The following is a 27,683-nucleotide window of genomic DNA, read 5'->3' as shown; positions in this document are numbered from 1 at the left end:
TAATAGGACCGATGGTAAAGGTAGATTACCCTCTCGGCGACGGATCCTTACAAGGCACCCGGACCGTCGTCCATGATATCTCCGTCTTTTCCTCCTGCGAATGACGGGGATGAGGTCCTTGTCGGGTGTCTGGAGTAAATCCTTCCTGTCCAACTCGTTGAAGAAGAAGAATTCCTCTAGTACGGGGTGAGTAATCGCTACCCTGATATCAAGAAGCTCTTTTCGGTCATAAGACACGGTGGCAGAAACATTATGTACAAAATAAGTTACAAATAACGCGAAAAAACATACACAATAGCACAAATGGTTACGTGATCGTAAAACGGCAGCCATCTGCTTCGGCGCCATTATTACATTGAGATATACACTACAAACACTGCAGCGCTGCCCCAATACCCAAATGCATGCTACTGATATGACTGATAGAGGCACATATCTGTTGATAAATAACTTATTTGTTGTCTCTGAGCTGTACCTTCGAGGGGTGGAGTCCTCGTGCGGGGGTATGATGACCACCTTGACGGTGACAGAGGTCCTCAGGAGATCGATCATCTGTTCGTGGGACAGCGATGCCACGGCAACCTTACAGATCTCTACTAGCCTGCTGCCCTGGCGCAGCCCCGCCTGCCAGGCGTACCCGTAGGGCTCTACCTCTGCCACGATGCCCTCAAAGTTTACATGGAAGCCCAGCTGGCCCAGGCCGTTCCTCCTCAGGGTCATCTCTGTGGTCTGGCTGCCCTTTGACATGAGCTAGAGACAGAGGAGAGGAGGAGGGGGAGGAGAAAGAGGTGAAGGAGAAGAGTTATAACTACTGTGGCGTACAGCAGGTTAGCCACCAGGGGGAGAATCGCCGAGGCCTTGTGACAGACTGAGTATACATCACGAGGCGATGGCTCCATCTGCTGGACGTGCCAGGTCTCGACGGGCTCTCCGGCCAGGACTAATTGGGGCTGATTGGGGATTGGTGAGTAATCAAGGGCTGATTGCTCACCAGCTGTACAAGTCCCATAAAGCTGCCAGAAGGGCAGCACACAGGAGAGAGACTGGGGGAGGAAAGGACTCTCGTATAGTTCAGTTTTGATCCCTACAGGATACAGCAAGACCCGGAACTCAGAACACGGTATCCCGGAGAGGGTCTCTTGGGGGAGACCTATCCTTTTCTTTTGGACTATTATTTTATTTTAAACCCCTTTGAAACTGAGCTAATCCTGCTCTGTCTGTGTAAACGTTTAGATCCAACCCCCTGGTCTGCCACACTACATAATATAAGAAACCTCTAAATCCAAAGACAGACTACACTGCATGTGCTGTGTATGCTCTGTGCAGCATACCACCTTGTATCCCACTGCTGGCTTGCCTCTGAAGCTAAGCAGGGTTGGTCCCTGAATGGGAGACCAGATGGTGCTGGAAGTGGTTTTAGAGGGCCAGTAGGAGGCACTCTTTCCTCTGGTCTGAAAAAATGCCCCAGGACATTGCCCTGTGTAGTGTGCAGTCTTTTGGATGGGATGTTAAATGGGTGTTCTGACTCTCTGTGGTCACTAAAGATCCCATGGCACTTTTCGTAAGAGTAGGGGTGTTAACCCCAGTGTCTTGCATATCCTTATGGCCACCTAATCATCCCCAGTTTCCAATTGGCACATTCATCCTCCCTCCTCTCCCCTGTAATTATTCCCCAGGTCATTGCTGTAAATGACAATGTGTTCTCAGTCAACTTACCTGGTAAAATAAGGGTTGAATAAATAAAAAACAAAACTATTCTGTTGGCTGCTGCTACTGTAAAACACATCACATAAACAATCTGCCCTTGGGCTTAGATCTGATAAGACACACACTAACAGACTGAATCTATCATCAGCGGATGCGCTACCCTTCAATTAAAGTGTTTTTGTACAGGAGGGAGGGTTTAAGGTTTAATACACCTTACCTGGCCCTTCTGACCCAGTGTCAGGTGGAAAGAGGTTGTAACATAGTACTTAACACAGACCTCGAGGCAACCACAACAGGGCCAGAGCAGGATATTATGCTACATCACTGATGCACGCCTCCGCTTTCCGACAAGAAAGGGTATGGCATACACACTCACTGTACACACAAACATGAAATAACCCTATGCAAATAGTGTTAGTCTTTCATTCAAGACAACTGGCATTGCCTAATCGCATGTGAATGATTCAACTACCTCTCCAAATACGGTCAATGCTGAGATCTATACCTGTAACATTGTGTTTGTAATCACTGTAGGCCTATTCTGCATCTCCTTTGAACATAATGGATTATCAGAGGTGGAAATGAGAGGTATGTTTATTATAACCCATTTGTTAATGATGAAAGGTCCTTATCTGGCTTGAAACTTGGGACACCTGTAATAATCACAACAGATGGTGTGTGAAACATTATAAAGCCATCAGTGTAGCAATAATACACAGATGAACTGTGCTGCTACTGACCTCCAGGCGTTTCACCACCTCTCCAAAGTCCTCTGTGTTGTTGTTGATGGAGCGCAGCGACACACTCTCCCCACGCTCATAGTAGATCTTCATGGAGGCGGGGCTGCCCGAGGACCAGCCAATGACGTCGTGCGTGGCACAGTTAAAGACCACAGCCTTAGCCTCCTGATCCAATAGGATGAGGAAATCGTTGGAGATGGCCAGTACACACTCCCTCTCCGCCCCGGCTACCTGGTCCTCCGCATGCACCGGCCATGTCACTGCCCCTAGGCTCCTTAGCTCTGCCCCGCTGTACGGCCGTACCCTCTCTCTCCGCTTGTGAGCCAATGAGATGAAGGGGAATTTCCCCGTGGGCTCCACCGGCGTGCTGGTCACGTGCCGCTCTGCCAGGTCCCGCAGATACTCCTGTCGCGTGCGTGTCGCCATGGCACCAAACTTTTCAGACTTGTGGGCGGCGTTCTCTGCGTTGATGACCTTGGCCAGCAGGAAGTCCCTGAAGACAGTGGACTTGGGGAAGGTCACACCCTTGGGGATAGGAGGACCGAAGGAGGGCACGTCCTGGGAACGAGTCACAGCCACGCTGGGGGGAGGGGGGGGAGGGGGGGGGAAGAAAGAGAGAGAGGTCACTAACTAGTAAGTGCACTGAAGGAGGGAGTCCTATACTCAATCTCAATGGATCCTCAGGGCACTAGATCTGAAAGAATTGAATAGGTGTAAGATGGCAAGCTGCTGCATTTACTATGTCTTATCCCTATCCAATCCTCTCAGGGAGTGCAGAAAACAGTAAACTAGAGGACAGAAAACAGTAGACTAGAGGACAGAAAACAGTAGACTAGAGGGCAGAAAACAGTAGACTAGAGGACAGAAAACAGTAGACTAGAGGACAGAAAACAGTAGACTAGAGGACAGAAAACAGTAGACTAGAGGACAGAAAACAGTAGACTAGAGGACAGAAAACAGTAGACTAGAGGACAGAAAACAATAGACTAGAGGACAGAAAACAGTAGACTAGAGGGCAGAAAACAGTAGACTAGAGGACAGAAAACAGTAGACTAGAGGGCAGAAAAGAGTAGACTAGAGGGCAGAAAACAGTAGACTAGAGGACAGAAAACAGTAGACTAGAGGACAGAAAACAGTAGACTAGAGGACAGAAAACAGTAGACTAGAGGACAGAAAACAGTAGACTAGAGGGCAGAAAACAGTAGACTAGAGGGCAGAAAACAGTAGACTAGAGGACAGAAAACAGCAGACTAGAGGACAGAAAACAGTAGACTAGAGGACAGAAAACAGTAGACTAGAGGACAGAAAACAGTAGACTAGAGGACAGAAAAGAGTAGACTAGAGGGCAGAAAACAGTAGACTAGAGGACAGAAAACAGTAGACTAGAGGGCAGAAAACAGTAGACTAGAGAGCAGAAAACAATAGACTAGAGGACAGAAAACAGTAGACTAGAGGGCAGAAAACAGTAGACTGGAGGACAGAAAACAGTAGACTAGAGGGCAGAAAACAGTAGACTAGAGGGCAGAAAACAGTAGACTAGAGGACAGAAAACAGTAGACTAGAGGACAGAAAACAGCAGACTAGAGGACAGAAAACAGTAGACTAGAGGGCAGAAAACAGTAGACTAGAGGGCAGAAAACAGTAGACTAGAGGGCAGAAAACAGTAGACTAGAGGGCAGAAAACAGTAGACTAGAGGACAGAAAACAGTAGACTAGAGGACAGAAAACAGTAGACTAGAGGGCAGAAAACAGTAGACTAGAGAGCAGAAAACAATAGACTAGAGGACAGAAAACAGTAGACTAGAGGGCAGAAAACAATAGACTAGAGGACAGAAAACAGTAGACTAGAGGACAGAAAACAGTAGACTAGAGGACAGAAAACAGTAGACTAGAGGACAGAAAACAGTAGACTAGAGGGCAGAAAACAGTAGACTAGAGGACAGAAAACAGTAGACTAGAGGGCAGAAAACAGTAGACTAGAGGGCAGAAAACAGTAGACTAGAGGACAGAAAACAGTAGACTAGAGGACAGAAAACAGTAGACTAGAGGGCAGAAAACAGTAGACTGGAGGACAGAAAACAGTAGACTAGAGAGCAGAAAACAATAGACTAGAGAGCAGAAAACAATAGACTAGAGGACAGAAAACAGTAGACTAGAGGGCAGAAAACAGTAGACTGGAGGACAGAAAACAGTAGACTAGAGGGCAGAAAACAGTAGACTAGAGAGCAGAAAACAGTAGACTAGAGGACAGAAAACAGTAGACTAGAGGACAGAAAACAGTAGACTAGAGGGCAGAAAACAGTAGACTGGAGGACAGAAAACAGTAGACTAGAGGGCAGAAAACAGTAGACTAGAGAGCAGAAAACAATAGACTAGAGGACAGAAAACAGCAGACTAGAGAGCAGAAAACAATAGACTAGAGGACAGAAAACAGTAGACTAGAGGGCAGAAAACAGTAGACTAGAGGGCAGAAAACAGTAGACTAGAGAGCAGAAAACAGTAGACTAAAGGACAGAAAACAGTAGACTAGAGGACAGAAAACAGTAGACTAGAGGGCAGAAAACAGTAGACTAGAGGGCAGAAAACAATAGACTAGAGGACAGAAAACAGTAGACTAGAGGACAGAAAACAGTAGACTAGAGGGCAGAAAACAGTAGACTAGAGGACAGAAAACAGTAGACTAGAGGGCAGAAAACAGTAGACTAGAGGACAGAAAACAGTAGACTAGAGGGCAGAAAACAATAGACTAGAGGACAGAAAACAGTAGACTAGAGGACAGAAAACAGTAGACTAGAGGGCAGAAAACAGTAGACTAGAGGACAGAAAACAGTAGACTAGAGGACAGAAAAGAGTAGACTAGAGGGCAGAAAAGAGTAGACTAGAGGGCAGAAAACAGTAGACTAGAGGACAGAAAACAGTAGACTAGAGGGCAGAAAACAGTAGACTAGAGAGCAGAAAACAATAGACTAGAGGACAGAAAACAGTAGACTAGAGGGCAGAAAACAGTAGACTGGAGGACAGAAAACAGTAGACTAGAGGGCAGAAAACAGTAGACTAGAGGACAGAAAACAGTAGACTAGAGGGCAGAAAACAGTAGACTAGAGGGCAGAAAACAGTAGACTAGAGGGCAGAAAACAGTAGACTAGAGGGCAGAAAACAGTAGACTAGAGGACAGAAAACAGTAGACTAGAGGACAGAAAACAGCAGACTAGAGGACAGAAAACAGTAGACTAGAGGGCAGAAAACGGTAGACTAGAGGGCAGAAAACAGTAGACTAGAGGGCAGAAAACAGTAGACTAGAGGGCAGAAAACAGTAGACTAGAGGACAGAAAACAGTAGACTAGAGGACAGAAAACAGTAGACTAGAGGGCAGAAAACAGTAGACTAGAGAGCAGAAAACAATAGACTAGAAGACAGAAAACAGTAGACTAGAGGGCAGAAAACAATAGACTAGAGGACAGAAAACAGTAGACTAGAGGACAGAAAACAGTAGACTAGAGGACAGAAAACAGTAGACTAGAGGACAGAAAACAGTAGACTAGAGGGCAGAAAACAGTAGACTAGAGGACAGAAAACAGTAGACTAGAGGGCAGAAAACAGTAGACTAGAGGGCAGAAAACAGTAGACTAGAGGACAGAAAACAGTAGACTAGAGGACAGAAAACAGTAGACTAGAGGGCAGAAAACAGTAGACTGGAGGACAGAAAACAGTAGACTAGAGGGCAGAAAACAGTAGACTAGAGAGCAGAAAACAATAGACTAGAGGACAGAAAACAGTAGACTAGAGGGCAGAAAACAGTAGACTGGAGGACAGAAAACAGTAGACTAGAGGGCAGAAAACAGTAGACTAGAGGACAGAAAACAGTAGACTAGAGGACAGAAAACAGTAGACTAGAGGGCAGAAAACAGTAGACTGGAGGACAGAAAACAGTAGACTAGAGGGCAGAAAACAGTAGACTAGAGAGCAGAAAACAATAGACTAGAGGACAGAAAACAGCAGACTAGAGAGCAGAAAACAATAGACTAGAGGACAGAAAACAGTAGACTAGAGGGCAGAAAACAGTAGACTAGAGGGCAGAAAACAGTAGACTAGAGAGCAGAAAACAGTAGACTAGAGGACAGAAAACAGTAGACTAGAGGACAGAAAACAGTAGACTAGAGGGCAGAAAACAATAGACTAGAGGACAGAAAACAGTAGACTAGAGGACAGAAAACAGTAGACTAGAGGGCAGAAAACAGTAGACTAGAGGACAGAAAACAGTAGACTAGAGGGCAGAAAACAGTAGACTAGAGGACAGAAAACAGTAGACTAGAGGGCAGAAAACAATAGACTAGAGGACAGAAAACAGTAGACTAGAGGACAGAAAACAGTAGACTAGAGGGCAGAAAACAGTAGACTAGAGAGCAGAAAACAATAGACTAGAGGACAGAAAACAGCAGACTAGAGGACAGAAAACAGCAGACTAGAGGGCAGAAAACAGTAGACTAGAGAGCAGAAAACAGTAGACTAGAGGGCAGAAAACAGTAGACTAGAGGGCAGAAAACAGTAGACTAGAGGACAGAAAACAGTAGACTAGAGGACAGAAAACAGTAGACTAGAGGGCAGAAAACAGTAGACTAGAGGGCAGAAAACAGTAGACTGGAGGACAGAAAACAGTAGACTAGAGGGCAGAAAACAATAGACTAGAGGACAGAAAACAGTAGACTAGAGAGCAGAAAACAATAGACTAGAGGACAGAAAACAGTAGACTAGAGGACAGAAAACAGCAGACTAGAGGGCAGAAAACAATAGACTAGAGGGCAGAAAACAATAGACTAGAGGACAGAAAACAGTAGACTAGAGAGCAGAAAACAATAGACTAGAGGACAGAAAACAGTAGACTAGAGGACAGAAAACAGCAGACTAGAGGGCAGAAAACAATAGACTAGAGGACAGAAAACAGTAGACTAGAGCGCAGAAAACAGTAGACTGGAGGACAGAAAACAGTAGACTAGAGGGCAGAAAACAGTAGACTGGAGGACAGAAAACAGTAGACTAGAGGGCAGAAAACAATAGACTAGAGGACAGAAAACAGTAGACTAGAGAGCAGAAAACAATAGACTAGAGGACAGAAAACAGTAGACTGGAGGGCAGAAAACAGTAGACTGGAGGACAGAAAACAGTAGACTAGAGGGCAGAAAACAGTAGACTAGAGAGCAGAAAACAATAGACTAGAGGACAGAAAACAGCAGACTAGAGAGCAGAAAACAATAGACTAGAGGACAGAAAACAGTAGACTAGAGGGCAGAAAACAATAGACTAGAGGGCAGAAAACAGTAGACTAGAGGACAGAAAACAGTAGACTAGAGGGCAGAAAACAGTAGACTAGAGGACAGAAAACAGTAGACTAGAGGACAGAAAACAGTAGACTAGAGGGCAGAAAACAGTAGACTAGAGGACAGAAAACAGTAGACTAGAGGGCAGAAAACAGTAGACTAGAGGACAGAAAACAGTAGACTAGAGGGCAGAAAACAGTAGACTAGAGGACAGAAAACAGTAGACTAGAGGGCAGAAAACAGTAGACTAGAGGGCAGAAAACAGTAGACTAGAGAGCAGAAAACAATAGACTAGAGGACAGAAAACAGCAGACTAGAGGGCAGAAAACAATAGACTAGAGAGCAGAAAACAATAGACTAGAGGACAGAAAACAGCAGACTAGAGAGCAGAAAACAATAGACTAGAGGACAGAAAACAGTAGACTAGAGGGCAGAAAACAGTAGACTAGAGGACAGAAAACAGTAGACTGGAGGGCAGAAAACAGTAGACTGGAGGACAGAAAACAGTAGACTAGAGAGCAGAAAACAATAGACTAGAGGACAGAAAACAGTAGACTAGAGGGCAGAAAACAATAGACTAGAGGACAGAAAACAGTAGACTAGAGGGCAGAAAACAGTAGACTAGAGGACAGAAAACAGTAGACTAGAGGGCAGAAAACAGTAGACTAGAGGACAGAAAACAGTAGACTAGAGGGCAGAAAACAGTAGACTAGAGGACAGAAAACAGAAGACTAGAGAGCAGAAAACAATAGACTAGAGGACAGAAAACAGTAGACTAGAGGGCAGAAAACAGTAGACTAGAGGACAGAAAACAGTAGACTAGAGGACAGAAAACAGTAGACTAGAGGGCAGAAAACAGTAGACTAGAGGGCAGAAAACAGTAGACTAGAGGACAGAAAACAGTAGACTAGAGGACAGAAAACAGCAGACTAGAGAGCAGAAAACAATAGACTAGAGGACAGAAAACAGCAGACTAGAGAGCAGAAAACAGTAGACTAGAGGACAGAAAACAGTAGACTAGAGGACAGAAAACAGTAGACTAGAGGACAGAAAACAGTAGACTAGAGGGCAGAAAACAGTAGACTAGAGGACAGAAAACAGCAGACTAGAGAGCAGAAAACAGCAGACTAGAGGACAGAAAACAGTAGACTAGAGGACAGAAAACAGTAGACTAGAGGACAGAAAACAGTAGACTGGAGGACAGAAAACAGTAGACTAGAGGGCAGAAAACAATAGACTAGAGGACAGAAAACAGTAGACTAGAGGGCAGAAAACAGTAGACTAGAGGGCAGAAAACAGTAGACTAGAGGGCAGAAAACAGTAGACTAGAGGGCAGAAAACAATAGACTAGAGGGCAGAAAACAGTAGACTAGAGGACAGAAAACAATAGACTAGAGGACAGAAAACAGTAGACTAGAGGACAGAAAACAGTAGACTAGAGGGCAGAAAACAATAGACTAGAGGGCAGAAAACAGTAGACTAGAGGGCAGAAAACAGTAGACTAGAGGACAGAAAACAGTAGACTAGAGGGCAGAAAACAGTAGACTAGAGGACAGAAAACAGTAGACTAGAGGGCAGAAAACAGTAGACTAGAGGGCAGAAAACAGTAGACTAGAGAGCAGAAAACAATAGACTAGAGGACAGAAAACAGCAGACTAGAGGGCAGAAAACAATAGACTAGAGAGCAGAAAACAATAGACTAGAGGACAGAAAACAGCAGACTAGAGAGCAGAAAACAATAGACTAGAGGACAGAAAACAGTAGACTAGAGGGCAGAAAACAGTAGACTAGAGGACAGAAAACAGTAGACTGGAGGGCAGAAAACAGTAGACTGGAGGACAGAAAACAGTAGACTAGAGAGCAGAAAACAATAGACTAGAGGACAGAAAACAGTAGACTAGAGGGCAGAAAACAATAGACTAGAGGACAGAAAACAGTAGACTAGAGGGCAGAAAACAGTAGACTAGAGGACAGAAAACAGTAGACTAGAGGGCAGAAAACAGTAGACTAGAGGACAGAAAACAGTAGACTAGAGGGCAGAAAACAGTAGACTAGAGGACAGAAAACAGAAGACTAGAGAGCAGAAAACAATAGACTAGAGGACAGAAAACAGTAGACTAGAGGGCAGAAAACAGTAGACTAGAGGACAGAAAACAGTAGACTAGAGGACAGAAAACAGTAGACTAGAGGGCAGAAAACAGTAGACTAGAGGGCAGAAAACAGTAGACTAGAGGACAGAAAACAGTAGACTAGAGGACAGAAAACAGCAGACTAGAGAGCAGAAAACAATAGACTAGAGGACAGAAAACAGCAGACTAGAGAGCAGAAAACAGTAGACTAGAGGACAGAAAACAGTAGACTAGAGGACAGAAAACAGTAGACTAGAGGACAGAAAACAGTAGACTAGAGGGCAGAAAACAGTAGACTAGAGGACAGAAAACAGCAGACTAGAGAGCAGAAAACAGCAGACTAGAGGACAGAAAACAGTAGACTAGAGGACAGAAAACAGTAGACTAGAGGACAGAAAACAGTAGACTGGAGGACAGAAAACAGTAGACTAGAGGGCAGAAAACAATAGACTAGAGGACAGAAAACAGTAGACTAGAGGGCAGAAAACAGTAGACTAGAGGGCAGAAAACAGTAGACTAGAGGGCAGAAAACAATAGACTAGAGGGCAGAAAACAGTAGACTAGAGGACAGAAAACAGTAGACTAGAGGGCAGAAAACAATAGACTAGAGGGCAGAAAACAATAGACTAGAGGACAGAAAACAGTAGACTAGAGGGCAGAAAACAGTAGACTAGAGGGCAGAAAACAGTAGACTAGAGGGCAGAAAACAATAGACTAGAGGGCAGAAAACAGTAGACTAGAGGACAGAAAACAATAGACTAGAGGACAGAAAACAGTAGACTAGAGGGCAGAAAACAGTATACTAGAGGGCAGAAAACAATAGACTAGAGGGCAGAAAACAGCAGACTAGAGGGCAGAAAACAGTAGACTAGAGGACAGAAAACAGTAGACTAGAGGGCAGAAAACAGTAGACTAGAGGGCAGAAAATAGTAGACTAGAGGGCAGAAAACAGTAGACTAGAGGACAGAAAACAATAGACTAGAGGACAGAAAACAGTAGACTAGAGGGCAGAAAACAGTAGACTAGAGGACAGAAAACAGTAGACTAGAGGGCAGAAAACAGTAGACTAGAGGGCAGAAAACAATAGACTAGAGGGCAGAAAACAGCAGACTAGAGGGCAGAAAACAGTAGACTAGAGGACAGAAAACAGTAGACTAGAGGGCAGAAAACAGTAGACTAGAGGGCAGAAAACAGTAGACTAGAGGACAGAAAACAGCAGACTAGAGGGCAGAAAATAGTAGACTAGAGGGCAGAAAACAGCAGACTAGAGGGCAGAAAACAATAGACTAGAGGGCAGAAAACAGTAGACTAGAGGACAGAAAACAGCAGACTAGAGGGCAGAAAATAGTAGACTAGAGGACAGAAAACAGCAGACTAGAGGGCAGAAAACAGTAGACTAGAGGGCAGAAAACAGTAGACTAGAGGACAGAAAACAGTAGACTAGAGGGCAGAAAACAGCAGACTAGAGGGCAGAAAACAATAGACTAGAGGACAGAAAACAGTAGACTAGAGGACAGAAAACAGTAGACTAGAGGACAGAAAACAATAGACTAGAGGACAGAAAACAGTAGACTAGAGGACAGAAAACAGTAGACTAGAGGACAGAAAACAGTAGACTAGAGGGCAGAAAACAATAGACTAGAGGGCAGAAAACAGTAGACTAGAGGACAGAAAACAGTAGACTAGAGGACAGAAAACAGTAGACTAGAGGACAGAAAACAGTAGACTAGAGGACAGAAAACAGTAGACTAGAGGGCAGAAAACAGTAGACTAGAGGGCAGAAAACAGTAGACTAGAGGACAGAAAACAGTAGACTAGAGGACAGAAAACAGTAGACTAGAGGACAGAAAACAGTAGACTAGAGGACAGAAAACAGTAGACTAGAGGACAGAAAACAGTAGACTGGAGGACAGAAAACAGTAGACTAGAGGGCAGAAAACAATAGACTAGAGGAGAGAAAACAGTAGACTAGAGGGCAGAAAACAGTAGACTAGAGGGCAGAAAACAGTAGACTAGAGGGCAGAAAACAGTAGACTAGAGAGCAGAAAACAATAGACTAGAGGACAGAAAACAGTAGACTAGAGGGCAGAAAACAGTAGACTAGAGGGCAGAAAACAGTAGACTAGAGGGCAGAAAACAGTAGACTAGAGGGCAGAAAACAGTAGACTAGAGGGCAGAAAACAATAGACTAGAGGGCAGAAAACAGTAGACTAGAGGACAGAAAACAATAGACTAGAGGACAGAAAACAGTAGACTAGAGGGCAGAAAACAGTAGACTAGAGGGCAGAAAACAATAGACTAGAGGGCAGAAAACAGCAGACTAGAGGGCAGAAAACAGTAGACTAGAGGACAGAAAACAGTAGACTAGAGGGCAGAAAACAGTAGACTAGAGGGCAGAAAACAGTAGACTAGAGGACAGAAAACAATAGACTAGAGGACAGAAAACAGTAGACTAGAGGGCAGAAAACAGTAGACTAGAGGACAGAAAACAGTAGACTAGAGGGCAGAAAACAGTAGACTAGAGGGCAGAAAACAATAGACTAGAGGGCAAAAAACAGCAGACTAGAGGGCAGAAAACAGTAGACTAGAGGGCAGAAAACAGTAGACTAGAGGGCAGAAAACAGTAGGCTAGAGGGCAGAAAACAGTAGACTAGAGGACAGAAAACAGCAGACTAGAGGGCAGAAAATAGTAGACTAGAGGGCAGAAAACAGCAGACTAGAGGGCAGAAAACAATAGACTAGAGGGCAGAAAACAGTAGACTAGAGGACAGAAAACAGCAGACTAGAGGACAGAAAACAGTAGACTAGAGGGCAGAAAACAGTAGACTAGAGGGCAGAAAACAGTAGACTAGAGGACAGAAAACAATAGACTAGAGGACAGAAAACAGTAGACTAGAGGGCAGAAAACAGTAGACTAGAGGACAGAAAACAGTAGACTAGAGGGCAGAAAACAGTAGACTAGAGGGCAGAAAACAATAGACTAGAGGGCAGAAAACAGCAGACTAGAGGGCAGAAAACAGTAGACTAGAGGGCAGAAAACAGTAGACTAGAGGGCAGAAAACAGTAGGCTAGAGGGCAGAAAACAGTAGACTAGAGGACAGAAAACAGCAGACTAGAGGGCAGAAAATAGTAGACTAGAGGGCAGAAAACAGCAGACTAGAGGGCAGAAAACAATAGACTAGAGGGCAGAAAACAGTAGACTAGAGGACAGAAAACAGCAGACTAGAGGGCAGAAAATAGTAGACTAGAGGACAGAAAACAGCAGACTAGAGGGCAGAAAACAGTAGACTAGAGGGCAGAAAACAGTAGACTAGAGGGCAGAAAACAGTAGACTAGAGGGCAGAAAACAGTAGACTAGAGGACAGAAAACAGTAGATTAGAGGGCAGAAAATAGTAGACTAGAGGACAGAAAACAGTAGACTAGAGGACAGAAAACAGTAGACTAGAGGGCAGAAAACAGTAGACTAGAGGGCAGAAAACAGTAGACTAGAGGGCAGAAAACAGTAGACTAGAGGACAGAAAACAGCAGACTAGAGGGCAGAAAACAGTAGACTAGAGGACAGAAAACAGCAGACTAGAGGGCAGAAAATAGTAGACTAGAGGGCAGAAAACAGCAGACTAGAGGGCAGAAAACAATAGACTAGAGGGCAGAAAACAGTAGACTAGAGGACAGAAAACAGCAGACTAGAGGGCAGAAAATAGTAGACTAGAGGGCAGAAAACAGTAGACTAGAGGGCAGAAAACAGTAGACTAGAGGGCAGAAAACAGTAGACTAGAGGGCAGAAAACAGTAGACTAGAGGACAGAAAACAGTAGACTAGAGGGCAGAAAATAGTAGACTAGAGGGCAGAAAACAATAGACTAGAGGGCAGAAAACAGTAGACTAGAGGGCAGAAAACAGTAGACTAGAGGACAGAAAACAGTAGACTAGAGGACAGAAAACAGCAGACTAGAGGACAGAAAACAGTAGACTAGAGGGCAGAAAACAGTAGACTAGAGGGCAGAAAACAGTAGACTAGAGGGCAGAAAACAGTAGACTAGAGGACAGAAAACAGTAGACTAGAGGACAGAAAACAGTAGACTAGAGGGCAGAAAATAGTAGACTAGAGGACAGAAAACAGTAGACTAGAGGGCAGAAAACAGTAGACTAGAGGGCAGAAAACAGTAGACTAGAGGGCAGAAAACAGTAGACTAGAGGGCAGAAAACAGTAGACTAGAGGACAGAAAACAGCAGACTAGAGGGCAGAAAACAGTAGACTAGAGGACAGAAAACAGCAGACTAGAGGGCAGAAAACAGTAGACTAGAGGACAGAAAACAGAAAACTAGAGGGCAGAAAACAATAGACTAGAGGGCAGAAAACAGTAGACTAGAGGGCAGAAAACAGTAGACTAGAGGGCAGAAAACAGTAGACTAGAGGACAGAAAACAGCAGACTAGAGGGCAGAAAATAGTAGACTAGAGGACAGAAAACAGCAGACTAGAGGGCAGAAAACAGTAGACTAGAGGACAGAAAACAGCAGACTAGAGGGCAGAAAATAGTAGACTAGAGGACAGAAAACAATAGACTAGAGGACAGAAAACAGTAGACTAGAGGACAGAAAACAGCAGACTAGAGGGCAGAAAACAATAGACTAGAGGGCAGAAAACAGTAGACTAGAGGGCAGAAAACAGTAGACTAGAGGACAGAAAACAGCAGACTAGAGGGCAGAAAAGAGTAGACTAGAGGGCAGAAAACAGTTTCATAGGCTGGGAAAGAAGAGCAGTGACATTCTTATAGAGTTTTCTCGTGGTTATCGTTCCTCCTGGCCCCTTTCCCTTCCCAGCATAAAGGAGGGCATGAGTCTTTCTATGGTCAAGGTTCTACTGAGGTTACCTACTACTCTTCCCATTCAACTCCCATTGCTGCTCCACAATAGGCCTCCTAGAGTTTAATGAGACAAGTTAGCATGAAAGCTAACCTAGTTCTGATGCAGTTGACTGACAATGATTGGCTTCCAAATCCATATATAATCCAACAATGGTGAGGAAAAGCTGAACAGTAGCACTATTAAAACCCACTGCAGGCCAGGCTCATGTAGGCTGATGTCAGAGTCATGACAAGCCTCAGTCCAGTCCACTAAACAGATAACACAGCCATCACATGCAGCTGTGACATCACAGCCCAAGCCTCGCTCAACCAGGCAGGCGTATATAACTATAAATTCAGCGCAGTTGACAAGCCAGCTACCACTGAGACGGCCACTCCCAGCCAGCCCTAAGACCCCAGATCACAGAGAAGATACGTGGAGTGGAGAGGAGGAGGCTACTCCCTATTTGTAGAAACAAAGCTCTGATCATTATGCAATATGGCTAAATTGACCTATCTGCATTTGGACAGCAGTTGATAGCACGAGATTATCACTAGGCTGTATCGCTAGGCTGGCCACAGGCCAACTACTTCTCTGTTGGCCTGAAGATCACTGATGCATCATTCCAAAGATCCCATTTTCACTGCGTGTGAAGAGGATACAGAGCCAGTCACACATACAATACTGATCAATATTTAAAGCTACTGTAGCAACTTTATAATCTCTGATGAGTCAGAATTCAACCGCACTAACACAAAACGGCAATATCCAATAAAACCTTGGCAAAACGTAGTCATTGTATCACGCATTATGCAATACATCACAGTAGTTCAGCCGTGTGTGTGTGTGTGTGTGTGTGTGAGAGGTCGCTGAAACCCCTGTGTCCACAGACCCCCCTCCTTTTCACACTGGTCATCAGCATCACATCTCGGATCCCTCCTACACACACACACACACACACACACACTGTATATACACACACACACAGTGACACAACCCCCAGACCCACCTGCTCTTGCTCCGGCATCTGACCCTTACGTTTCCCAGTTGGTCTGTTTATGTGACTCTACCAACTCCTGACTGGGCTAGGCATTATAAAAATATGTCTCCTTGAAGTGAATGCTCCTCTCCTGTCTGCTTGGTCTGATCACACTACTGCAGGTACACACAGCTTTATCCAGCTAATTATAGCTGCTTGCGCTGCCCGTCCAACCGCTGTTCTGTTTCTAGATCTTGTGAGTTTTTACTCCTCTTTGAAATGGCATCCCAGGCTCCAAGCAATTCAGGCTTCTAGCATATCAGCGCTCTGGTGGCAGAACAGAACAGCTAGGGGTTGGAACTTGTAGTGTGTTCATTAGATCCATGGGACTGAGCCAGAGGCTGGATGCTGAGAGCTGCTCTGGGTGAAGTGGAGTCTTCACTGCTTCAGGGTCCCGCTCTCTACTTCATCCAAGAAGAAAAGCCAGCATTTCTCCCTCTCAGCCTCTTCTCCTTGACGACACTCGTTGGCTTCAAATCAAGAGATGTCCCCATTAAAAAAGAACAACTCCAGCTGAGGAGGGCATCTAATCGTTGGCAGTCAGCGCTGGGGGGGTAGAGGGGTTACTGGAGGGGAGGGCTCAGAATAAATTAGCCCAACTTTGATGAGGTTTGAGCTGAGACCCAGAGCCTGTACAAGTGTTCCTCGGGGAGGGTCTGTGAGCACTGAGGGACAGAGCACTGCACGGCTGCTCAAAAATCCTCTGATTCGCTCGTCCAGCAAGGGAAACCTTGACGTGTATGCCGCTAACTCCTTCAGATCGCTCCAGCTCCGTTGCCCCAAGGCAGTGTGGCAGGCAGGAGGGTTGAGTGAGTGAGTGAGTGTCTCTGTGCGTGTGGCAGGGGGTGAGGTGTGGATGAGCGTGTCAGTGAGAATGCCACAGAGCTCCGTGATCACAGTGAGAACAATAGAGTAGGGCCCCATCCCATCAGCTAGACAGCATCTCTCCCTGTCAACCATAATCAAACAAAAATGTATATCCTGCCTATAGTACCCTGGCTACAGTACCCAGGCTACAGTACCCCGCCTTTAGTACCCTGCCTACTGTACCCTGCCTACAGTGCCCTGCCAATAGTATCCTGCCTACAGTACCCTGCATGGTACCCTGCCTATAGTACCCTGCCTATAGTACCCTGCCGATAGTACCCTGCCTACAGTGCCCTGCCAATAGTAGCCTGCCTGCAGTACCCTGCCTATAGTATCCTGCCTACAGTACACTGCATGGTACCCTGCCTATAGTACCCTGCCTACAGTACCCTGCCTACAGTACCCTGCCTGCAGTACCCTGCCTACAGTACCCTGCCTATAGTATCCTGCCTACAGTACCCTGCATGGTACCCTGCCTATAGTACCCTGCCTACAGTACCCTGCCTACAGTACCCTACCTACAGTACCCTGCCTACAGTACCCTGCCTATAGTACCCTGCCTACAGTACCCTGCATGGTACCCTACCTATAGTACCCTGCCTACAGTACCCTGCCTACAGTACCCTACCTACAGTGCCCTGCCAATAGTACCCTGCCTACAGTACCCTGCCTACAGTACCCTACCTACAGTGCCCTGCCAATAGTACCCTGCCTACAGTACCCTGCCTACTGTACCCTGCCTACAGTACCCTGCCTATAGTATCCTGCCTACAGTACCCTGCATGGTACCCTGCCTATAGTACCCTGCCTATAGTACCCTGCCGATAGTACCCTGCCTACAGTGCCCTGCCAATAGTAGCCTGCCTACAGTACCCTGCCTATAGTATCCTGCCTACAGTACACTGCCTATAGTATCCTGCCTATAGTATCCTGCCTATAGTACCCTGCCTATAGTACCCTGCCTATAGTACCCTGCCTATAGTATCCTGCCTATAGTATCCTGCCTATAGTACCCTGCCTATAGTATCCTGCCTATAGTATCCTGCCTATAGTATCCTGCCTATAGTACCCTGCCTATAGTACCCTGCCTATAGTATCCTGCCTATAGTATCCTGCCTATAGTACCCTGCCTATAGTATCCTGCCTATAGTATCCTGCCTATAGTACCCTGCCTATAGTATCCTGCCTACAGTACTCTGCCTATAGTATCCTGCCTATAGTATCCTGCATGGTACCCTGCCTATAGTATCCTGCCTATGCCTATAGTATCCTGACTACAGTACCCTGCCTATAGTATCCTGCCTATAGTACCCTGCCTATAGTACCCTGCCTATAGTATCCTGCCTATAGTATCCTGCCTATAGTACCCTGCCTATAGTATCCTGCCTACAGTACTCTGCCTATAGTATCCTGCCTATAGTATCCTGCATGGTACCCTGCCTATAGTATCCTGCCTATGCCTATAGTATCCTGACTACAGTACCCTGCCTATAGTATCCTGCCTATAGTATCCTGCCTATAGTACCCTGCCTATAGTATCCTGCCTATAGTATCCTGACTACAGTATCCTGCCTATAGTATCCTGCCTATAGTATCCTGCCTATAGTATCCTGCCTATAGTATCCTGCCTATAGTATCCTAACTACAGTATCCTGCCTATAGTATCCTGCCTATAGTATCCTGCCTATAGTATCCTGCCTATAGTACCCTGCCTATAGTATCCTGCCTATAGTATCCTGCCTATAGTATCCTGCCTATAGTATCCTAACTACAGTATCCTGCCTATAGTATCCTGCCTATAGTATCCTGCCTATAGTATCCTGCCTATAGTATCCTGCCTATGCCTATAGTATCCTGACTACAGTACCCTGCCTATAGTACCCTGCCTATAGTATCCTGACTATAGTATCCTGACTAGAGTACTCTGCCTATAGTATCCTGCCTATAGTATCCTGCCTACAGTATCCTGCATGGTACCCTGCCTATAGTACCCTGCCTATAGTACCCTGCCTATAGTACCCTGCCTATAGTATCCTGCCTACAGTATCCTGCATGGTACCCTGCCTATAGTACCCTGCCTATAGTACCCTGCCTATAGTATCCTGCCTACAGTATCCTGCATGGTACCCTGCCTATAGTACCCTGCCTATAGTACCCTGCCTATAGTACCCTGCCTACAGTATCCTGCATGGTACCCTGCCTATAGTACCCTGCCTATAGTACCCTGCCTACAGTATCCTGCATGGTACCCTGCCTATAGTACCCTGCCTATAGTACCCTGCCTATAGTATCCTGCCTATAGTACCCTGCCTATAGTACCCTGCCTATAGTACCCTGCCTACAGTATCCTGCATGGTACCCTGCCTATAGTACCCTGCCTATAGTACCCTGCCTACAGTATCCTGCATGGTACCCTGCCTATAGTACCCTGCCTATAGTACCCTGCCTATAGTACCCTGCCTACAGTATCCTGCATGGTACCCTGCCTATAGTACCCTGCCTATAGTACCCTGCCTATAGTATCCTGCCTATAGTACCCTGCCTATAGTACCCTGCCTATAGTACCCTGCCTACAGTATCCTGCATGGTACCCTGCCTATAGTACCCTGCCTATAGTACCCTGCCTATAGTATCCTGGTTACAGAGAGAAATAAGGAGAGCCAGTAGTTACCCAAGCAAATGTATCTGGGTTGGTGACCATGCCTTCTAGTGGTTCTCGTTCCTCATTGTGTTATCTACCTGTGTGAGTTCAAAACAACCACTGTTGTAGTACCAGGGGCTTTCCAGGTTCTTAGTGACCACCAGGCCCTCTAGTGGTCTAAACACGGTTGACACTCACCTATAGCAGGTGTTGTCGGAGCAGGGGCTTTCCAGGTTCTTAGTGACCACCAGGCCCTCTAGTGGTCTAAACACGGTTGACACTCACCTATAGCAGGTGTTGTCGGAGCAGGGGCTGTGCACACGGACGATGATGAACACGTGTTGGAAGTGGGAGCGGATGGTCTTGGGGGTGAAGGGGAGCGCTCCCGGCTCCTGGAACACTATGGTGACGATGTCATTTCCAATGTGTCTCTTCCTCAGCAACTACAAGGACAAACATGGTATAACCATACAAGAATTACACTATCTCGATGAATATCTTATTCTTCAGCATGGCAGCGATAAACTTGATTAATAATTGAATCCATCTATGGCATATCATGTTATCCTAAAGCATGTCTCTTAGATATTCATGTATTATGTGATATCATAGAACCCTTCAGTACCTGTTGTTTGTTATTGGGTGTGTAGGGCAGCAGGGTAGACACGTGGAACATGATCTCATAGTCCCTGTAGGCCGTGTACAGGGAGTGGCTGCCAGTGGAATCAGCTGGAGGAAGGGAGAGGAGCACCACAATATAAGGCCCCATTGTACTGCTACTGCAACCCAACTCTGTCCTCCAGCAACCTATCTGCTCAGTGCTTTATGTACTAGACTGTCTCCTGTTTCATAGCCCAAACAATAAGCCAAGCTAGTGTAGCCTGATCAATGTCTGCCAACATAGTGAGACAGGAAAACAACAACAAATAATTGTAGTAATACAGGTAGAGCCCTATCGATAATACTGTATTGTTGCTCAAAAATACTAAATCTAAAAATGTAGCATTGTAAAGAGTATGCCACAACCAGTCTACTATAACCCTAAGAGCAGAGGTACCCATGTGCTTGTCTCTCATGACAGTAACTGATTTGGTTTTGGGTGCAAGATTACCCAGGCAGCCACCACAATTAAAATGTATGGACAAAAGAGGATTGTTCATATTCATTGAGCTTATGAATAGGGGAAGTGCCAGAAATAGTCTAATGTAATTAAGTGCATAATTGCGATGAGCTGCCATTTCCTGCTCTGCTCTCATTAGGAACATAATGGATGTAGTGGAGCGGGTGGGCCAGCCATTGTGTACCTGATTTAGTCCTCAATACACCAGAGACAGAGGGAGGGAGGGAGGGAGGGAGGGAGGGAGGGAGGGAGGGAGGGAGGGAGGGAGGGAGGGAGGGAGGGAGGGAGGGAGGGAGGGAGGGAGGGAGGGAGGGAGAGTTGGTCAGAGGAACAGGTATAGTGGAGTGATAAGACTAGCCAGGAGAAATGAGGGGTTACAAGAGAGATTTGAAAGAAAAACAGGCTACATGAAGTAAAAAGTGACTACACATTAAAAAACCCTGCAAGAGACAGGAGAGGAAAACCTATTTCCTGGATTACAGAGATTACCCCAAACCTATTGTTGATAACACACAAGGCAGATCAGAGCACCGCATACAGCAAATATTCAGCAGACTCTACAGCTGTGAGACCTGGGGTGAGGAGGTCAGAGAGAGGGTCAGTAAGGTTCCCACACAGGAGCCTGTCATGCTACATCCTTGGTCAAATAAAAAAGGCCAATCACACTTTTAAATGCACTGTCAGTGCTTTGCTTTGAATGGGAATCAATTGTGTCCCCCCCAAGGTTAGTTAAACACAACTGTGTGTGTGTGTGTGTGTGTGTGTGTGTGTGTGTGTGTGTGTGTGTGTGTGTGTGTGTGTGTGTGTGTGTGTGTGTGTGTGTGTGTGTGTGTGTGTGTGTGTGTGTGTGTGTGTGTGTGTGTGTGTGTGTGTGTGTGTGTGTGTGTGTGTGTGTGTGTGTGTAGCAAGGCCTGAGAATACTCCTCTCTTTAGCTATCATGTGGCTGTGTTTGAGAAGTGGATCATCTATTTGTCAACTATTTGTCAATTGACCGATTGATTTCAAAATAAAAATGGACAATATTCATCCTATTACCACCGTTTCCTGGACTTTACTGTTAAGGAAAAGTGTGAAACGATGTCTCAAAAGGATGGGGGTATCGTCAGAAATTGAAGACATGGGACAAAGGTTTTGACCCACGTGTTTATAAAGTTGATATACCGATGGGGATTAAACGCACTGACACGGCAACCACATGACAAGAGAGAAGAGGAACCGGTCTACTTACAGTTTGTCTTCCCTTTGTGGGATAAAAAAAGGTTGATGTTTGATTAGATGATAACGTAAACAAAGTTGTCACTCAGAAAAGAAAGTCGACACGAAAAATCCACATATCTTATTCAATCATGCAATTTTGTATCTTTCCCCTATTGTCAAATAAATATGCATTGCTCAAGTGGGTGCTATTTTGATACAAAACATTTCTGCCTCGTAGTTAATATTCTAGATGACAATCATGAATAAGTAATGTTGCACATATTTGGGTAAAAGCCATGGTGAATGTTGACAGGATATTGTGAGGGGGCGTTTACAAATTCTCTTTGGGGTGGTACCTTAGAAATAGCTGGTTGGATAGAGTAACTTCATGCTAATTAATTCAATTATGCCCACATGTACAGTGCATTTGGAAAGTATTCAGACCCCTTGACTTTTTCCATATTTTGTTATGTTACAGCCTTATTCTCAAATGGATTACATAAAACATTTTCCTCATCTGACTCTTCCTGTCAGAGCAAAAACAAAGCCATGAGGTCGAAGGAATTGTCCGTAGAGCTCCTAGACAGGATAGAGTTGAGGCACAGATCTGGGGAAGGGTACCAAGAAATGTCTACATCATTGAAGGTCCCCAAGAACACAGTGGCCTCCATCATTCTTAAATGGAAGAAGTTTGGAACCACCAAGACTCTTCCTACAGCTAGCCGCCTGGCAAACTGAGCAATCGGAGGAGAAGGGCCTTGGTCAGGAAGGTGACCAAGAACCCGATGGCCATTCTGACAGAGCTCCAGAGTTACTCTGTGGAGATGGGAGAACCTTCCAGAAGGACAACCATCTCTTCAGCATTCCACCAATCAGGCCTTAATGGTAGAGTGGCCAGACGGAAGCCACTCCTCAGTAAAAGGCACATGACAGCCTGATTGGAGTTTGCCAAAAGGCACCTAAAGGACTCTCAGACCATGAGAAACAAGATTCTCTGGTCTGATGAAACCAAGATTGAACTCTTTGGCCTGATTGCCAAGCGTCACATCTGGAGGAAACCTGGCACCATCCCTACAGTGAAGCATGGTGGTAGCATCATGCTGTGTGGATGTTTTTCAGCGGCAGGGACTGGGAGACTAGTCACGATCGAGGGAAATATGAATGGAGTAAAGTACAGAAAGATCCCCGATGAAAACCTGCTCCAGAGCGCTCAGGACCTCAGGACTTCTTGTTGGAAGGTTCACCTTCCAGCAGGACAGTCTCTGAATGTCCTTGAGTTGCCCAGCCAGAGCCACTTGAACCCGATCGAATAGCTGTGCAGCAATGCTCCCCATCCAACCTGACAGAGATAGAGAGGATCTGCAGAGAAGAATGGGAAAAACTCCCCAAATACAGGTGTGCCAAGCTTGTAGCGTCATACCCAAGAAGACTCGAGGCTGTAATGTAACAAAATGTGAAAAAAGTCAAGGGGTCTGAATACTTTCCGAATGCACTGTATATGCAAATTAGTTGTTATTTCCGAAAGTTATTATTCTATCAATATAATAACAAAACATATGAAAGGGACGTATATGGTTAAAAAATGTTGCCATGTGTCATTTCAAATAAGAAAACATTTTATATTTAACCTTCAATTGAATACCTGAAGTCCCACCAAAATGTCTCGATTCCATAGATTTTCTGTCTCTCATTATACAATTGTGATAAAAAGGATGGATTTTTAAAACTCTAAAATAGTTAACCATCTTATGTAGCTGTTACATTCATCAGAACTGTATTTTTGACCTTTTATCAATTTTTACTACCGTTGCTAGTGTGTGTGTGTGTGTGTGTGTGTGTGTGTGTGTGTGTGTGTGTGTGTGTGTGTGTGTGTGTGTGTGTGTGTGTGTGTGTATGTGTGTGTGTGTATATGTGTATGTGTGTATGTGTATGTGTGTGTGTGTGTATGTGTGTGTGTGTGTGAGCGTACTCTTGGTGTCAAGCTGGGCGCGGTACTTGGTGAAGCCCTGAAGGCGGACTCTCTCCCCCAGCAGCTGTAGGAACTCCTCCAGGGCAGGGCCCGCCGTCTCATTGTTGTACATCTCCTCCTCACTGCTCTGCCCCGCCCTGCAGTACATCACCCCCACCTTCACCTGGAAACTCAGCTAGAGAGGAGGAGGGCGAGAGAGGGGGAGAAAGTGAGGGGGGAGGGAGGAAGAGAGGGGGAGAGAGAAGAGAGAGTGACAGATTTAACGTTAAAAGATGTTTGCAGTGCAAAAACTATACGAGATCAGACAAGCCTAATTTTATAGCATGATATAGTTCCAACATATAGTGCCAATCAAAATAGCTATGAAATATGATAACTGGCCCAATAACAGCATATAGCTGTAGCACGGCTGGGCTCTTCAGGGAGTGTTTTATGTAGTGTTTATGTATCCTCCTACCCCCTGCTCATCCAGTTTCATCAGCTGTTCTGTGACCTTGGGCGTGTTGAGGGCCAAGCGGAGGCAGGGCACGTCCAGCTCTGGTAGCAGGTGCTCCAACACCTCCTTCAGGGGCAGCCCCCGGGTAGTGCCATGCTTAGAGGACGAGGGCACCGCATCCTCCAGAATAGACCCCCGGAGTGTGGTCAACTGGATGGAGGGATGAAAATAAGGAGAGGAAGAGAAAGAGGTGTGAGAGGAGGAATGTGCCTCAGGAATCCCCAGTCCATGGAACTTTCACATCAAGATGGAACAAAGTGATAGCCAAAATGAACAGGTCGGTTTTGCTTCCCAAACACCCTAACTTCTCCTGAGTAAGTTCATAACTATTTATCTAAAGGAATCTGACATAAAACAACAGAGAAGAACAAGGTACAGTTATGAATCAAACTTTTGGCCTGGGGGCAGAAAGCTGAGGGTGGGGTTGGGGTTGTTCAGCAACGCATAATATGTGCACAGAGTGTGCATTGTGTTCAGCAGAGGCCGTGAACTCAATCACTTGCTATCTTATACAGCTGGAACGGAGGGGAATTTTCTCTCCCACACTCCTAGGAGAGGGCCCTAACAAAAGGACAGTGTTCCCCAGGTTTGGGGCCCTGGGGTGTCTCACACAGAGCTGGAGGGTCTATTCACCCACACCTGGCCACCTTCCAACCCAGGGAAAACCCCCAGACAACCATCTCTGGACACTCCAGGGCAGGTGCCTTAAATCTATAGCTGGAAATGTAATGGTGCTGTGTCGCAGTCACTCCATAACTAAAATCACAACCTTCCAACTTAATGAAGCAAATGATTTTCCAGTGAAATGTAAAAGGAGAGTTCTCTATAGTGGTTTGAGGTTGTGTAGCATTGACAGGCCATGGAGATGTGAGGAGGATGAGAGCGCTTTCTATAGTTTCTTTACACAGTGCTGATCTGAGGGAACAGCTGATGCCCTCTGGGCTTCTTACATAATCAGCAGAGAGGGATGGAGAGCTGAGTTTCACCTCCAGCTAGTCTTACCGTGAAACTACCAGGAAGACAGACACAGGGGAGAGTTACTGATCTACAGAAAAACAAATCTACAGACAATCAACGTGACTGGATTTGATAACAATTCCATAAATCTCAATCTATCTAGCAGGATCATTAACTGCTAACGTTGTTATAAGTTACATGGTCCAGGGAGAGCATTTGTAAAGCCAGGAGGCTAGCTGTCTGACCTCTGATGTTCTGAAGATGACCCGGTAGTTGTACTGCTGGCCGTGCTCGTTGTGCTCCTCCTGTTTCTCCCTGCGCAGACTCACAGCCACCGGACCCAGAGCCTCGTCCATCCCAAAGTAGTTCCAGTGTTCTGAGGGAGAGAGAGAAAACGGGAGAAAGAGAGAGCAAGAGAGAGCGAGAGAAAGGGAAGTAGACAGCTATGTATAAACATACACTTCATGCATTTGAATTTGGAAACTGTATTACACAGTGGGCTGTGTAGGACTATTTGTTTATGTTACACATTCTAGTGTTATAGTACTTCATGTACTGTATAATGTTTGTAACTGAATAAGTTTGAGAGGATACATAAGTGTATGTTCAGCTGAGTCTATCTCACCTCTAAGGTAGAAGAACTTCCTGTAGTAGTAAGCTCCCAGGTCCACATGCTCTACGATGTAGTGTTTGCCTCTGTCACTGAGGGAACTGGGGCTGTCCTTGGGCCCCTCTAGCACTGCCACCCCAGCGTTAGTGCAGTGGGAGCTGAGGGACGACTCAAACTGACTGCCCTCGCTTCCCAGGGTCCCCGAGCCCCCACTCCCCTGTTTGGGGGGCCCGGCTCCTGCCGTGCGCCTTCCGTTGGCCCCAATCTCATTGCGAAAACAGGGGCAGCTGAGGAGCATCTCGTTGCTCTGCTCGTCCCCGGTGCCCATGCTGGGGCTGTCCCTGGCCCCGGCACTGAGCTCCTCCTGGCTGCCAGCGGGGGAGCTGTAGGCCAGGCTCTGGGTGGAGGACACAGTGGAGGTGTTGGAGGCTGCAGCTGCAGCAGACGCCCCTGTGGTGGTGTTCTTCCTCTTCCCCGCCGCCATCTGCCTGCTCTGGATCACCTCATTCAGGTCAAACATCATGCTCTGCACGTCGTAGTGGGAGAAGCCCCTCTGGCACACCCATGGCTTGAGGGGGGTTACCCAGTCCTCTGACCGACCGTCCTCAGCATCAGAGCCGGCCCGTGGTGAGTCCGACTCCCCCCTCACGCTGCGTAGTTTACGGAATATAGACTCTCCCCCTGTCTCTGACTTGGAGCGTCTCTTTGGGGGCTTCTCTCTCTCCTTGACTCTGCTGGATGTCTGGCTCTCACTAGTCTCCTCATGTAGTTCTATGGAGGCCTGCTTGAGCCCAGCAGTCAGCAAGTCCTCTAGTCTGTCTGGTGCAGGGCTGCGCTGGTCAGGCTTGTCCCCCTGGTAGCCCTTCAGCATCTCAAAGAAGCTCTCCCCTGGCGCCCCGTGCTGGTCTATAGAGGAGGTGCTGCCATACTCTCTGTGTAGTGGGGACCACTTTGCCCCTGAGGGGCCCAAGTCCTCCCCACTGTCCCCGCCATCGTCCAGCTCACTGATGGTGATGTCACTGTTGCTGCGCTGGCGGATGCGGCGGATGTTTCTGTGGGAGGGGACTCTGTAGTCTGTGGGGGACAGGTAACGGCTGTCTGGGCTGTAGCTGGCCCCTTGGGTTTTACTCTTCAGTGTGTTGTGGATGCTGCGGAGCATGGATGCGTCCTGGGGGCTCATCAGGTGACATAGTTTCAGGTGGCTCTGCCCACCTCCGGCCAAGGCTGGGGACTCTGGCTCTGTGGTAACCTGCCAGAGAGCACCCAGGTCCTTCCTCGGGGGCCACTCGGCAACCCGTGCCCGTACCCCCATTTTAGGCACCCCCGGGCCCCCTGGAGGGTGGGCGCTGTCTATGCGTGCCCCTCCGTTGGCCAGGTGGCGGGTGTAGAACTCGTCGATGGCTGGGATAGAGCCCCCCACGATGTGGTCCATGGGTGGGCGCTTCAGACTGGTCATGGTGCCAAGGCCAGAGCTGGTCACCAGGGCACTCAGCAGCAAGGCATGGCTAGGCTGGATGCTCAGTGTGTCTGCTACTCCACTGGGCTCTCATCTCACTCCAACTGGCTACAACCTGAAAATAGGTTTGGTATTAGAACATACTGTAAACTCAATAATTGCATACCCTCTCATTTCCTATTAACACCAACTTTCTCTAACCAGGCGAAGAGTGGAAACAGTTTGGGAATGTAAGCTGCCTAACTGGTGTTGAAAATGAAACCAATAGCTCTGGTCTGGAAAGGTAGACAATGACACAGTGACATAGGCTACCTGCCTGATAATTGGCTGTGTGCAGTGCCCTGTTACTGATGTGGCCTCTCTCATGCTCCTAGGTTTTATTGCAGACTAGCAGGCAGCACAGTGGAAAGTATTGGACTGTGTCTAATTAGTTAATCTCCCTTTGGGCCTTGAGTAAGCAAGCTAATGTTCTCCAACTTTAATCATCTGACTGACTGTGTGGGAGTAGGAAATGGCTGCAGAACAAATTTATTTCCCAAATCGAAATTCTTAATAAAAAGTTTTGCTTTTTTTCTCGAGGCATTTGCTAAATT

At 46.3% G+C, this 27,683-nt stretch overlaps 1 protein-coding gene across 2 annotated transcripts in view; it reads right to left on the bottom strand.

The window, feature by feature from the left end:
* LOC139530798 (signal-induced proliferation-associated 1-like protein 1) overlaps positions 1 to 27,683 on the bottom strand; it is a 92,052-nt gene that overhangs the window by 12,779 nt on the left and 51,590 nt on the right. For both annotated transcript variants that reach the window (XM_071327501.1, XM_071327502.1), the window contains exons 2-9: positions 25,650 to 27,205; positions 25,270 to 25,400; positions 24,029 to 24,217; positions 23,572 to 23,746; positions 19,910 to 20,013; positions 19,570 to 19,727; positions 2,448 to 3,027; positions 476 to 750 (exon numbers count right to left, since the gene is read on the bottom strand). In XM_071327501.1, the coding sequence (XP_071183602.1) occupies positions 476 to 750; positions 2,448 to 3,027; positions 19,570 to 19,727; positions 19,910 to 20,013; positions 23,572 to 23,746; positions 24,029 to 24,217; positions 25,270 to 25,400; positions 25,650 to 27,090 (3,053 nt within the window). In that variant the 5' untranslated portion in view covers positions 27,091 to 27,205. The remainder of the gene's footprint in view (positions 1 to 475; positions 751 to 2,447; positions 3,028 to 19,569; positions 19,728 to 19,909; positions 20,014 to 23,571; positions 23,747 to 24,028; positions 24,218 to 25,269; positions 25,401 to 25,649; positions 27,206 to 27,683) is intronic.

Source organism: Salvelinus alpinus, chromosome 9 (genome assembly GCF_045679555.1).
Source record: "Salvelinus alpinus chromosome 9, SLU_Salpinus.1, whole genome shotgun sequence".
In the NCBI taxonomy this organism is placed as follows: domain Eukaryota; kingdom Metazoa; phylum Chordata; class Actinopteri; order Salmoniformes; family Salmonidae; genus Salvelinus; species Salvelinus alpinus.
The sequence above is the reverse complement of the archived record's forward strand: the minus strand, read 5'-3'. Positions and strand labels throughout refer to the sequence as shown.